General features: G+C 37.8%; 1 protein-coding gene across 1 annotated transcript in view; it reads left to right on the forward strand.

Annotated features, from left to right (window-relative positions):
* The window catches only part of LOC5564678 (alpha-mannosidase 2), a 330,366-nt gene extending 316,405 nt beyond the window's left edge, over positions 1-13,961 (forward strand). Inside the window, exons 6-9 of the mRNA XM_021837318.1 lie at positions 7,481-7,573; positions 7,814-8,008; positions 8,066-8,177; positions 8,236-13,961. Coding sequence (XP_021693010.1) covers positions 7,481-7,573; positions 7,814-8,008; positions 8,066-8,177; positions 8,236-11,006 — 3,171 coding nt within the window. The 3' untranslated portion in view covers positions 11,007-13,961. The remainder of the gene's footprint in view (positions 1-7,480; positions 7,574-7,813; positions 8,009-8,065; positions 8,178-8,235) is intronic.
* Positions 13,962-14,019: the final 58 nt, after the last annotated feature.

Here is a 14,019-nt window from a genome sequence, read left to right on the forward strand (position 1 = left end):
ATTTTTGTTAGATTCTTCATGTCGAAATATGAAAAACCCTTTCGGGTGATGGACCAGTGGTGTAGCCTGGAGGAGCTCTAAAACGGGCAATTTTGTATGTCTATAATATTATTGAGCTACCGTAAAACGGGGTAACTTTGATAATGCGGGTAACTTTGATAGTGCGAGACCCACGACATACTAAACGAAATAACAAACTTTCTGTTAATCATTTAAGCAAAACGAATGCAAAAATAAAAAGTATTAGTATGACATTTCACGTCAAAGCTATTTTCGTTGGAATCAAGTACATATCTTCAAATGTCCATATACAAATATTAAAAATTTATAAGATTTTAGCATTTTTTAAAAGCTCAAAAACAATCTGTTCTACGATCACTATTTGATGAAGCCATAATGGATTCGTCACTTATCCTTGACAGCCTAGTTGTAGTGGAACATGAATTCGGTCTCAAATCTCTTAGCGAATACCATTTTTACAAACTGGGACCATTTTTATAATCGAAGTCAGAAATTTCCATATAGCGTTAAACGCCTAGAGGTATGCAACGCCCTATAAATGTTCCGTAATTCATTCAATTTTGTTCGACTTTCAAAGTTACCCCAAAACAGAAAACTGACTCTCGATTATATGAAAAATTATATTTCCATTCATAATAAATATTTTGGAAATCTATCAAATGCAATCGATAGTTAGGATACCAGTAATTGTTTTAAAAATATAAATTATAATTCTTTGAAACAGCATGTATAAATATTCAAGTTTTCTTCGAAAAAAAAACTATCAAAGTTACCCCGTTTACGGTAATTGAAAATTTGACAAAAATATTGTTTCAGTATTTATTGTGATGGTGGAGAACAGAATTGACATTAATGTATGTTTAAGATGATTTTTTTTCCATTCCATAGGCGCAATCGGGGTGGGTTTCTTCTTGGTATACTATTCTAATAAAACCAAACTTGTTTTGGTGTCCATATTCCATGCTAATTACGACTATCGCATAAAAATACATTATAAACATACATTAAAATCAAAAACTATCACAATAAATACTGAGAAAAATCTTTTTGGCAAATTTTCAATTGACTCTATAATATTATACTCGTACAAAATCGACCGTTTCAAAGCCCTTCGGGGGTCTGGTCCATCACCCAAGGCATTTGTGGTTTTTCATATTTCGACATGTAGAATCTAACAAATATAGTCCGGTTTAAAACCCCGTGTAACACCATCGTGACCTTCCCTTGTAAGAATAAAAAACCTTCCTATCCTACATTTATTTTACCCAGATGCAAGATCGAAACAAATCTGACATCTGACTGAATTTACTGCTTTCTGACCAAAAGTTAGTAACTCAAAGAGTTGCTCGATGCGCATAGCCTGCTCAGAGCAAAGCTGTCCATCCCCTAGTACAGTCACCCCACAGTTATGGATAGCACACAGATATGGATCAGATTTGGATTAAAACGGGAATATCTCATCAAATAGAGTTGCAATTACGCAGAACACATTTTACCTACGTGAACCATAAATCTGTACAGCTTGATCACAATCAATTGTAATATGCTTATTCATATTTTTTCCGTCCGTAGGAAATAAAATGTCAAGCGTATTCCCAGATGCGTTGATTCGTAACTGTGGGGCATTGAAACCAGTGGCGCGGGAAGTGGGTAGGACAGGTAGGACATGTACTACGCACAAAAACACATGGGTAGGACAGTCGAAGGATTGTCCTATCCATGTTTCAACAAAAAGCAAAAGTATAAGATATGCGGAAAGCTCGAAAAATAAATTAAACTATTTATTATTGTTCATTATACATACAAGAAACTTCTTTAAAAATAAGAAACACAAACGGAGGAATTTTCTATTGCATTTCTGAATGTATCAATGAGATTCTCAAAAATATCTATAGCTAACTCTTCAAATGTTCTAGGACAAATTGCCATGAGCGTTCCTGGAAGTAAATTATTGAGAAGTTTCTTAAACTTTCATAGTACCGTAAAACGGGGTAACTTTGATAGTTTTTTCGAAGAAAACTTGAATATTTATGCATGCTCTTTCAAAGAATAATAGTTTGTAATTTTAAAACAAGTACTGGCATCCTAGCTATCGATCACAGTTGATAGATTGCCAAAAGATTTATTTTGAATGGATGTATAATTTTTCATACAATTGAAAGTCGGGTTTCTGATTTTGGGTAACTTTGATAGTGGAGTATAAATCGAACAAAATTGAATGAATTACGAACATTTGTAGGGAATTGCATACCTCTAGGCGTTTAACGTTATATGGAAATTTCTGACTTAGATTACAAAAATGGTCCCAGTTTGTAAAAATGCTTTTCGATAAGAGATTTGAGACCACATTCAAGTTCTATGATAACTAGGCTGTCATTGATAAGTGACCAACTATTCAATACTACTTCAAATAGTGATCGTAGAACAGATTGTTTGTAAGTGTTTCGAAAATGCTAAAATCGAATCAATTTTTCATATTCGTATATAAAGCCTCAAATGCTCTCGATTCAAACGAAAACAGCTCTTACATGAAGTTTTATACTAATGTTCTTTAGTTTTGCATTCGTTTCGCTTAACCGATTAACAGAAATTATGATATTTCGTTTAGTATGTGGTGGGTAACGCACTATCAAAGTTACCCGCATTATCAAAGATACCCCGTTTTACGGTAATCTCTTCAAGAATCATTGGATGAAGTAACGGATTAAAATAAAGGTATCTCAAAAATATTTAGAACAGATTATGACGATATTCTTAAAGTTTTTTTTTTGCAGTATGGTTAAAGTTGTTTCAGTGAAGTGTTTGAAAGAGTATCTAGCGATAAAATATTTTTCAAGTATCTTCAGTTTCTTTTGTAAACTTTTTCTATTAGCGTAGAAAAAGAAATACTACACAATTTAAAATAATTTTGGCTGTTCATCAATTTGTTATCTAGAAAATTAAGTAGGTTGTGAAATCAAGCGGTTTGCTTAGTAAAATTGATTTAAAAAGGATTTAAATATAGAAGACATTCATATATTTTAATAAGAATGATAACACAAGTTGATCCATTAAATGATCCTAAAGACAGAGCTGATAGTAGGTTGCATTTTAGAGACTTGGCCCCAATTTTAATTCTCTTTTTTAATAGAAAGTCTCTTAAGTCCAAGTTTTAACCAAAATGATCTCTAAAGTCTCTTTTTCCTAATTCTGCTTGCATTGAAACCTGATGCAAAGTTCCACAGGCTCCAGAGAAACTTCTAGAAACTATAACGGATCCAACAGGCTTTTCAAGATTCCCTGAGGAAAAGTTTCAGGAATTATTAAAATTTTGTTCAGGGTTTTTTTTTCTAAAGATTTCTCTACCAATTCTCTCTGACAGCTTTTTCAAATGATGAAAATGAAATGATTTACTTTAGGATATCGATCAGAACTCCAAAGTTACTACCTCCAGTAATTTCCTCAGGTATACCTTGATTTTGTTTTCCAACACTAACCTACAATTTTAACTTTAACTGAATTCTCTAGTTGTTACTCTAGAAGATCTCCTAAGATTTCTACAGAATTTTTCCTAAGGAGTTCCTTGAAAATTTATTTCAAAGATTTTGAAAAAAAAAATAGCTGAGGGGTCTTTCAAGCAACCCTGCAAGAATTCCTCTGCCTGTTCATGTAGATTCCTTCGAGAATTCGTCCACGATTCCTCTCAGAAATCCAAAATTCCTTAAGGGGCTTCCTAGTTGGCTTTTCGAAAAAATCTATTTTATTTCTAGGAATTTCGCCAGCATTTTATCCTGCAGTATTTTCAAACATTTTTTAAATTTCCTAAAAATTCCCATGAAATCTTTAAAAATTAATTAGAGTTATCCCAACAGCTAATACAACAACAATTTTTCCAATAATTTCTCTGAGCATTCATACACAAACTTCTATAGAGATTCAGTCAAATAATTTTCTGTTTTGAGCAGAGCCTTCGGAAAACCGTGCGAAATACTATCCCGAGATTTGATTGTTTTTTTTTTTAGATTATCTTATCAAATTATCTAGGAAATCTTCTTAAACTTCCTCAATAGTCCAGACGTTATTTCCGAGATCATTGTTCTTTAAGAGTGACTTGAAAACTTCCACTAGTTTTATATGAGATTACTTCAGGATTTTCTTTAGAAGTGCTTCACGGAATCATTTTTCAGAAAAATTAGTTGGTATTTCCCTAAAGACTTTCAACTCTTACATGAGAAAATCTCAAAGTATTACAGGAGGATTTTTTTTGCCGAAAACATAGAGGAGCAATTGCTGAAAGTATTTTTATATGAATCTCTGGTTGAAATCTAATATAAATTGTCAGAAACTGTTTCATAGGAAATTCTTTTTTTTTGCGGCATTTCTGGAGAAATTATTTACTGAATTTTAGAAGATGCTTTGACCGGATATCTTGCAGTATGTCCCAGGGAAATCAATGGATTAATCACTGGATAAAATCTTAGAGGAGTACAAACTTTCTTGAAAAATTTCACAATGATTTTTTTGAGGAATTCTGATGATTCCTGGAACAATCTTTGGAGAAATTACATTTCTGTGGTTATCCTTGAGTAAATCCAGGATGAATTCTTTAGGCAAAATAATTGGAGAAATTCCCTGAGACTATTTTTCACATTTCATAAGAAATTTCCGGAGTGATATCTGAACATTTTATCTGAATAAATTTCAGATGAAATTTCTAGAGATATAGTATCAAGTAATCAAGTAATTCCGAAAAGGCCATAGATCTTTAAATGTTTGTTCTGGTGCTTTTTTGGCAATTACATACTATAAAAATTGTATGATAGTTTTCTAAGAATTATGTGATTTCTTCTGTTGAGTGGAAAAGTCACCTGAAAATTCCGCTAGAATGCATGGAAAAAGTAGAATTTTTTCAACTCAAAACCGTCGAAAATGTCACTTACACCCCTTTGCGTTTGAGCCCCTCAAATATAGTAACTTTAAATTTTCAGTCTAGGATTCCATAGGGTTCAAATTTTCCTTAGCTTTAATTTTTATTTGCCAACGTTTGTCCTACCCATGGTTACGAACATGGACGCGCCTCTGATTGAAACCCTCACCACAGTTATGAATCAAAGACAAGACGATTCCGAAACAAACGCCGAAACGTATGCTTTCACTAGCGCACCATTCGTTTATCTCGCAGATAAATTGCTGTTATAGTGTTTTGATCCATAACTTGAGTCGATTTGATCCATAATATGAGTCGATTTGATCCATAATACGGATCCTTCTCTCCCACTGATCCACATCTGTGGGGTGGGCATCGTTGCAATTTCTATCGAAATCGTCACTTTTACTTAAATAACCGGGTATTTTGAGGTGTATTCTCAAAAACAACTATATTCCGCAGTGTCATGGAGGTAATTTTGTTTTGTACGTGAAGCTGTGTTTTTTAATCGTATTTTATTCTGAAAAATGATCCATAACTGTGGGGTGACTGTATAGCTTTTAAAATTCAGCGAAATTTATAAACCATGATAGAATGACCACAATTTTTGACAGCATTTTTAGTTTTTACTTATTTGTCACAATACCGTAAATTCGAGTCAAATTGGTCACCGTTGTGTACAACTAGAGAACCAATATCTATAAAACATGTTTTTAATAAACGACGTTTGTCCTGACAATAGGATCCTAAAATCTTGTTTTTATTCATAAACACGAAAAAGCATGTTCTTGCAACTAGGTACTTTAGCAATTTTCTCGCACAAATAATGGCGTTATCATATTTAAACTTTAGCTTTAAAAATTAGTTCAAATATGAACCTTTACACTTTAGATCATATTTCGGGTTATTCCTATCTGACATTTCGAAAGGGATACGGAAAACAAAATATACTCAAAATTTTAGTTTAAGCCAAATAGTGTGACAAAATCTCAAAATGTTTAAAAAAATGTTTTTGGACTTGAACCAACGAAAAACATTTAAAAATTGAGTAAACATGCGATTCTGGCTTGAATTTGAGTGTTTGGCACTAAAATTAGGACAGGGCCTTAGCATCCTATTGCCAAATTGTGTGTTGTGATGTTCTTGGTGTGAAAAAAATATTGTTTCTATAAAAATAATGTTCGATGTGAAAATGAGAGACATTCTGAAACATTATGTCCAAAACAAGGATTAAAACATAATGATAGCCTGGAAGTTAATTCATTATTAATATTCGTACCGATTTGCTCATTTTGTTGAAATGATCTAATTCCTGATAGATATTTAGACATTCCTTTCGGAATTGCCACATTTAGAAGTTATACAAATGAAATTTAATTATTCTTGATTTTTATAAATGTTGAATTGGTAAGAATTGAGAAAACATTCAAATTTAGACAACCCAAATTTAATATAACGACATGCGTCGACACATGATCAATTTCACCCCAAAATGGGATCTACCAATTTTTATTTTGGATATATTTTTTAGTATTGAAACATATTTTGATAGGGAATTTCGATATATGAGTCAGTGAGGTTCACCGTCGTACTTGTTTTGGGGCATTACAATCAAATCTGTGTAACTGAACTGTTCGAAAAATATGAATTTTGACTAACCTAAGTTTACTAAAGAAGTTGATAGAATTGATAATATTAATATGGAACAGCTCTTCCGGGGAGGCTCACAAGACGATTAGAGCGACGTTGGATGTTGCAAATTGTGTGAAGATATCAAGCAAATACTCCAGACCGTTCGGAACCCACCAGGGACCACGACAGGTCGAAGCTATAGGGTGTTCGGCCAATATTGCTCTAAAATTTGTTCTGCAGAAAGCGAAGTTCATTAACCAAAGAATGCATTCCAACACGTCCAATCAATTTGTTTGCTTCGCGAATGATACTGACATCGGCGACTGAACTTTTGAAAAGGTCTTAACTGGTGTTGAAGACAAAGTTCATGCTAGTAGAAGGAGCCAGGCTTACTATTGGCGGGAAACGTGCCTCCAGAACCTGACACCTTTTACCATGAGGTTTGGATTTATATATTGACAATTTGAATAATATCTCGTAAAGGGGAAATGTGCATGAGCAGGCATAGATAGTTGGAATCTATAGCTTATTCCACTCAGCAAACATCTCAAATGCTAATATTTCAACAAGTCAAACACAGTTAAACTTGTTGAATGGGATATCCTTTGTTAAATTTCCCAGCATGCTTCCGGAATAAATCAAGCACATCAACCAAAACAAAGGGAAAGAAGAAGCAAACATAACCAACTAAACGAGTGGAAAAGTACTCGCTCGGGAAAACTTTGCCAATTCAAATTATGATGAAAGAACCGGCTACCGGAAAGAGTTAGAAAAAATCCCTGCCTGGTTTTTAATTTAATTTTATCAAAATCTTTCCACGCTCTTTCACATTGTTTTTTCCCATACTCATGTTCCATAAACACTGACCGTTTTCGCAATAGGTTCACCTCCACTTTTCACGTTACTTTCCCTTTCTTGCAGCCCGAATGGATGAAAACAAAGGAATACTGGGACAAGGACTTCGAGAGCCGTTACGAGAAGCTGCAGAAGGATCCGAACCGACCCCCGTTGAAGGTGATTATTTATGCAAATTAATCTCTGCCGTCTCGGTTGGAGTTCACCGCCCACGTTTCGCTCTATGTCTACGCAAACTAAAAAAAATGTGGTGGAGCACTCTGTTGGCTTTCAACTCGAACAATGTGATACTTTCTCATCGGCTATTGTTCAACCGAGATTTAATTATTGTTCTTCTGTCCACTCCGTTAGGGAACTAACTTTCTACGTTGCTTATCTTTTTTTGTTTTGCTCCGTCAGATTGTGGTAGTTCCGCACTCCCATAATGACCCCGGGTGGTTGAAGACCTTCGTCAACTACTTCCAGTCGGATTCGAGGCAGATTCTGAACTTGGCCGTCACTAAGATGCCCGAGTACAACAACATGTCGTTTATATGGAGTGAGATCAGCTTTCTGCAGTTATGGTGGGATCAAGCACATCCCACCAAGCAGAGGGTGAGTTGAACAGATAGGTTTGTTGAACGGAAAGGTTCATTGAAATGTTCATTTCAGATATTGAAAAAGTTGGTGAAATCAGGTCGTTTGGAGATCACTACTGGAGGCTGGGTCATGACGGATGAAGCGAATGCTCATCTTTATGCGATGGTTGATCAGCTTATTGAAGGTAATTGAAGACTGCAGTAATCGACGAACTCAAATAGTAATCCTTAACGACTTTACAGGTCATCAATGGGTCAAAACCAATCTGAACGTAACTCCGAAGAGCGGATGGAGTATAGATCCTTTTGGACATGGTAGTACCGTCCCATACTTGTTAGCAGCAAGTGGTTTTGAAGGAACCATCATCCAACGGATACACTACGCGTGGAAGCAATGGTTCGCCCGTCATCGATACGGAGATTTCCTGTGGAGTCCCTACTGGCGAACACCTTCTAGTGGTCTGGATCGAAAGCACACTCTCCTGACTCATAACATGCCCTTCGACATCTACTCAATCAAACATTCCTGCGGGCCACATCCATTCATCTGCCTTAATTTCGACTTCCGCAAGATTCCTGGCGAGTATACTGAATACTCGATCAAAGCTCAGTTCATCACACCGGAAAACATCGAATCCAAAGCTGACCTTCTCATGGAGCAATACTCGCGTACTGCTTCCCTGTTCCCTCACAATGTGGCACTGATTCCCGTTGGAGACGATTTCCGTTACAACAAGGATAAAGAAATGGAGCAACAGTACACCAACTACAAGAAGCTGATCGACTATATCAACGAGAACCGCAACAAGTACAAGGCGGAAATCAGCTTTGGTACTCCGAAGGACTACTTCAATGCCATCAAGGAACGCTACGATAAATTCCCGACTTTGAAAGGAGACTTTTTCGTCTACGCAGACATCTTCAACGAAGGGCGTCCAGCATACTGGTCTGGATATTTCACCACCCGACCGTATTACAAGATTCTCAGTCGAGAACTCGAACACAACCTTCGTAGCTTGGAAATTCTGTTCACCTTGGCTTTCAACCGAGCCAGGCAAGCTGGTAATTCCAATGCCTTCAAGATCTACGAAAAGAACTACGAGAAGATGATCCTTGCTAGGCGGAACCTAGGCCTTTTCCAACATCACGATGCCATCACCGGAACGTCCAAAGCCAATGTGATGCGAGACTACGCTCTGAGGCTGTTTGAAAGCATCCAAGACTCCGTCAAGCTTCAAGAGAAAACCATAGAACTGCTCGTCCAGAAGAAAGGCACCGAGCACAACTTTCTGATCGGAGAGCTGGAGCGGGATAACTTCAGCAAACTCCCTCGGAAGACTCCTCTGATCGTCACGGAAGCACGGAGTACGGACTTCGTGGTCTACAACGCCCTCGCGCAAGAACGGATAGAAGTCGTTCTGATCAGAACACTGACCCCGCGCGTTAAAATTCTCGATCCGAAAGGTAACCCAATGAACATACAAATCAACCCGGTGTGGAACATCACGGAAACTTCATCTTACGCATCCCGGAAGATCATTCCCTCGGACAAGGAGTACGAAATCATGTTTGTGGCGAAGCTGGCACCTCTTTCGCTAACGACCTTTACGGCCACCTATGACGACGAGTTCAAACCGAAGATGGCAACGCTGTACTGCAACGAGTGCCAAGATGAGAAAAATGAGATATTCGAGATCCGGAACAAACAACCGGGCGACATTCAGCTGGAAAACTTCAAAATGAGGCTGTTGTTTGATGAGCAGAGCGGTTTCTTGAAGTCCGTGACTAAGAAAAACATGGGTAAGCAAATTCAGTGCGCGATCAAGTTTGCCGCGTACAAGAGTGCGCAGTTCCACTCTGGTGCGTATCTGTTCAAGACGGATCCGGAGCAAAGGAATTCAGAGAAAGAGATACTAGAGCAGTATAATGACATGACAATTCTGATAACTTCCGGCCCACTGGCAAGTGACGTTACAGCAATCTACGGACCATTCCTGGCTCACACCGTGCGGATATTCAACTCCAACACGGTGCTGGATAACGGAATCTTCATCGAGAATGACATCGACTTTGAGATGCCTCCAAAGAACAGGGAAACAGAACTGTTTATGCGTTTTGTGACAGACATTGAGAATGGGGCTAGCGAAAACCCTGAATTCTTCTCAGATCTTAATGGATTCCAGTATCAGAAGCGAGTGAAGGTCCCATCGATCGGTATCGAGGGCAACTACTTCCCTATCACCAGCGGGGCATTCATTCAAGATGATAAGATGAGGCTAACTTTGCTCACGACCCACGCTCAAGGCGCTGCCAGCTTGGAACCCGGACAGCTGGAAGTAATGCTCGATAGGCGAACTCTGTACGACGACTATCGTGGTATGGGAGAAGGCGTTGTGGACAGTCGCCTGACCCGACATCGATTCTGGGTTGTTCTAGAGAATATTGAATCCCATTCGCCACCGTTAGCTGAGAACCCTCCGGGGCCAGCTGACGAACCAAAACCCGCCGAATTTCAACTGCCTAGTATATTTGCCAATCAGCTCACCAACGGGCTCAACTATCCGGCCAATCTGTTCATCGTGGAAAAGTACGACGAAAGTAACCAGATAGAGCTGAACCGGGCGGTCCAACTGCTGGCCGCTCCGTTCCCCTGTGATCTCCACATTCTGAATCTCCGAACCCTAACCGAGGGTAACCTGCCCCTGTTTCCGTCGAGCGGAGCTCTGCTGGTTCTACACCGGCAAGGCTACGACTGCCGGATAGGTGGCGAAGAAGTAGTAAATTATTTTTGTAACAATAGTAGTAGTAGCGTAAGTCTTAGTAGTAATAGTAACAATTACAAAAATGTAGATAAGTACAATAGCCGGCTGCAGCTCTTTGGTGGGGTGCAGATCGAACAAATTACCGGCACGTCGTTAACGGGTTTGCACCCGGGGGCACCGGTGCGTTCCGTGGGGGACATTTTCCTTGAACCGATGGAACTGCGGACGTTCAACCTGACGTTCGTCAAGTGAGAAGGGGAGAGCGGTGGCGGTGGCGAAGAGACATCAAGCGAAAGGCTTCCACTGGGTTCCTGGTTTTGGATTGGTTTTAGAAAGTTGTTACAAAGGTGGTCCTTGGATAGTTGGCTGGGAATCAGTTCGGGCTAAAGATTGGATGTCGGTTTTCTGTGGTCACTTTATGGTGCTTGATTTTAAAATACGATTGTAAGATTATCTTTCTTTCATGCCGATACCAGATCCGAGTAGCTGCATTCTTTTAACGTGAAGGGTCGGCTTGACATAATTTATCCAGGCATTTGCCCAGAAGATTATTTTTTATGGTGCTATGACCTGCGCCACAATGTTACGACAACAAACTCGATTGCCTCTAGTTTCTTGATCGTCCCAAACTTCCAAGGTCCTGCTCTACTTGGTCATGCCACCTAAGTCGGAGCGCCCTTCCCCGGCCGGATTCGAGGTGAACTCCATTTTTGGAGGATTTATCACAATTACCCAGCCCATCGTACTCTTTCAGCATTGAAGACTTTCTAGATATATCAAGTTCACCGTAGAGTTGCGCAAGCTATTGGTTCATACGTTTGCTGGCATGAATTTCACTCAAAAGGCTTCGGTGTGATGCAAACGCAATAAATTTTTACTCAGACGTTGTTGCAAGGGTTTGAACGGCTTGCTCATTGGTTGATTCAAACACAGAGTGTAATAAGAAAAACTCAGCAATCACAGAAAAAGAAAACCGTCTTCGTGAGTCTCGTCTCAGTTCTTAAGCGTTTCCTACGCATCGAGATAGGCGATTATTATTCTTGTCAGTAGCAAACCAGCCCTTAAGCCAGATTTGTTGCTGAAAAGGAACCGCTAAAGACGTTAATCGCCGACTTCTTGCCGAAATTTCCTATAGTGAGTTCCGTTTGAACTGACATTTCTTTTCAACTGCGTACTGCGATCAGAAAAAGGGCTTTCTTGATCGATTTGTTACAGGCATTTCCCATAGATATTTAAGCAAATCAGGCTTTAGCCTGTTTTACTGCTATCTGTAACGTTTTTCCGATGGTTCATTTGATGTGGAAATTAGTTTAACGGGTTCAATCGCCCTCGTACCTATCCCTTGGGTTCAATATATGCAAAGAAGTATTAGTGACATGACATGATAGACAGTCATAATCAACGAGGGACGATGTATACATCCTATAGGAATACGAATTGCAGAGATTGTGACGGGAATAAGTGCGGTGATCCTTCATTAAATCCGAAATGCGAAAACTGCAGATATAGTGCGCTTATCGGACTTGTAGTTCAGAACCATTGCATTTGAATTTTTTGCTCTTATTCATTTTACTGTTACTGTGCATAAACTAAAGATGCTACAAATAACAGATATCTAAGTCCAAATTGAAAACTGGCAAGAATGTTAACCACAAACGATGATTTAACGGCCTTTCAAACTGGCAACACGTGTAGCGTCGCTGATATCATGGTGAAAATGAAACATTTCAGGATGTTCTTAATCACTACCAATTAACACAACATGCTGATCCACGTTGATATGTGGGTCAAGTGATATCACCATAGTTGGGTTTGAATGCTTATACAACTTTTGAGAAGGTTTTTGTTCCAACATCGATAACTTTTCCTGTGCTTGAACTTAGATACTAAGACAGCAAATGTCAAAAATATGAGTCACTTGTGGAAATGTCTTCTAAGTCATCGCCATTTGTCTCTCATTGCTTCTACAGAAATTGAATTCGATCATCAAGACCAAGCTATCAAAACCAGATACGGAATCAAACATAAGAAAATACAAACGACATCACTCTCTTCCAAGTCTATCCGATATGTGAATCTCACAAATATTGATCTGAACTAGGGCAACAATTTTTCGAATATGGTTTTAAGTTATTTTATTGAAAACAAAAACAGCAGCTGAATCATTTCACACGACATAGACGAATCTAAGCAGAACCCCTCAATGTAATCATTCCACTTTTTAAGAGAAGAAAAAACAAGAAATCTGGTCCAGTATATATTGTTAGATTTATTATTACTGAACAATGCAAAAAATCCCCACAATTTAATTTTATGTTCGAAACAAAAAGTGCATGTACCATTCAAGTTGGAAAGAAACCTCTTTGCTCTGTATTGTACATACCAAAATCTAGCCCGTAGAATCTCCTTATCTACATACTTTTGTGATTATAGTGTTAGTGATACGTTTCTTCCCTGATTCTTCGATTTCTGTTGAAAACTTCCATTCATTTCCATCCTGGGTCCAATTTAAATACCTCTATCCTTCACAAACGATTTGTTCTTTCAATCACAGCTATGATATTTAAAGTTTTAACCACCGTCCAGCAGGATTAGTTGTTGTCACATAAAATTCCCTACTTTTATTAGTTACTATTTATTAATTAAATCTAGGATACCCCTAAAATAGTGAGCGTGCGGACGAGCAGCTAATCCCAAATGAGCCCCTGATATAAACTTGTTTGATATTATCCTACATAATAACAACTACGATCAAAAGCGATTTTACAAAGAAAAAAAAAGCAAAGCACCTACAAGGTAATGCAAAAGAGCAAAACAAAAAAAACTAGCAAAAGATAGTAAGTAAGCAAATCATCGCGTATGTTTAGAAAAAGGATTAGTTGTTTTATAAAAGGAAATGAACCTACTGCAGCTAGAAATTAAATTTTAAAGGAAATAACGGATCAACCGAGCAGGAATGAACAACCATATTCTTAAACTAGAAGAGAAAGAATTTAACTATTTTATTGTTTATTGTCCCGTCGTTGAATCTCCGTTTATTTTACATTGATGTCTAAAGCGTCTGTCAGAAAATGTGTGACCAGTTGTAGTAAAATTTGTTTTTAACAGTAAATTAACCATTTGTGCAGCTCGGAAGTTTACAGTTGATTTCATTGCAAAAAGTAATCATTACATTTTTTGTTGCAAAATATGTATTGATAGAACAAAGTTGAACAACTCGAGAAGATACTTGTGCTTGCAAGGCATTATATGTTATATCGAATGC

Source organism: Aedes aegypti, chromosome 1 (assembly GCF_002204515.2).
Source record: "Aedes aegypti strain LVP_AGWG chromosome 1, AaegL5.0 Primary Assembly, whole genome shotgun sequence".
In the NCBI taxonomy this organism is placed as follows: Eukaryota; Metazoa; Arthropoda; class Insecta; order Diptera; family Culicidae; genus Aedes; species Aedes aegypti.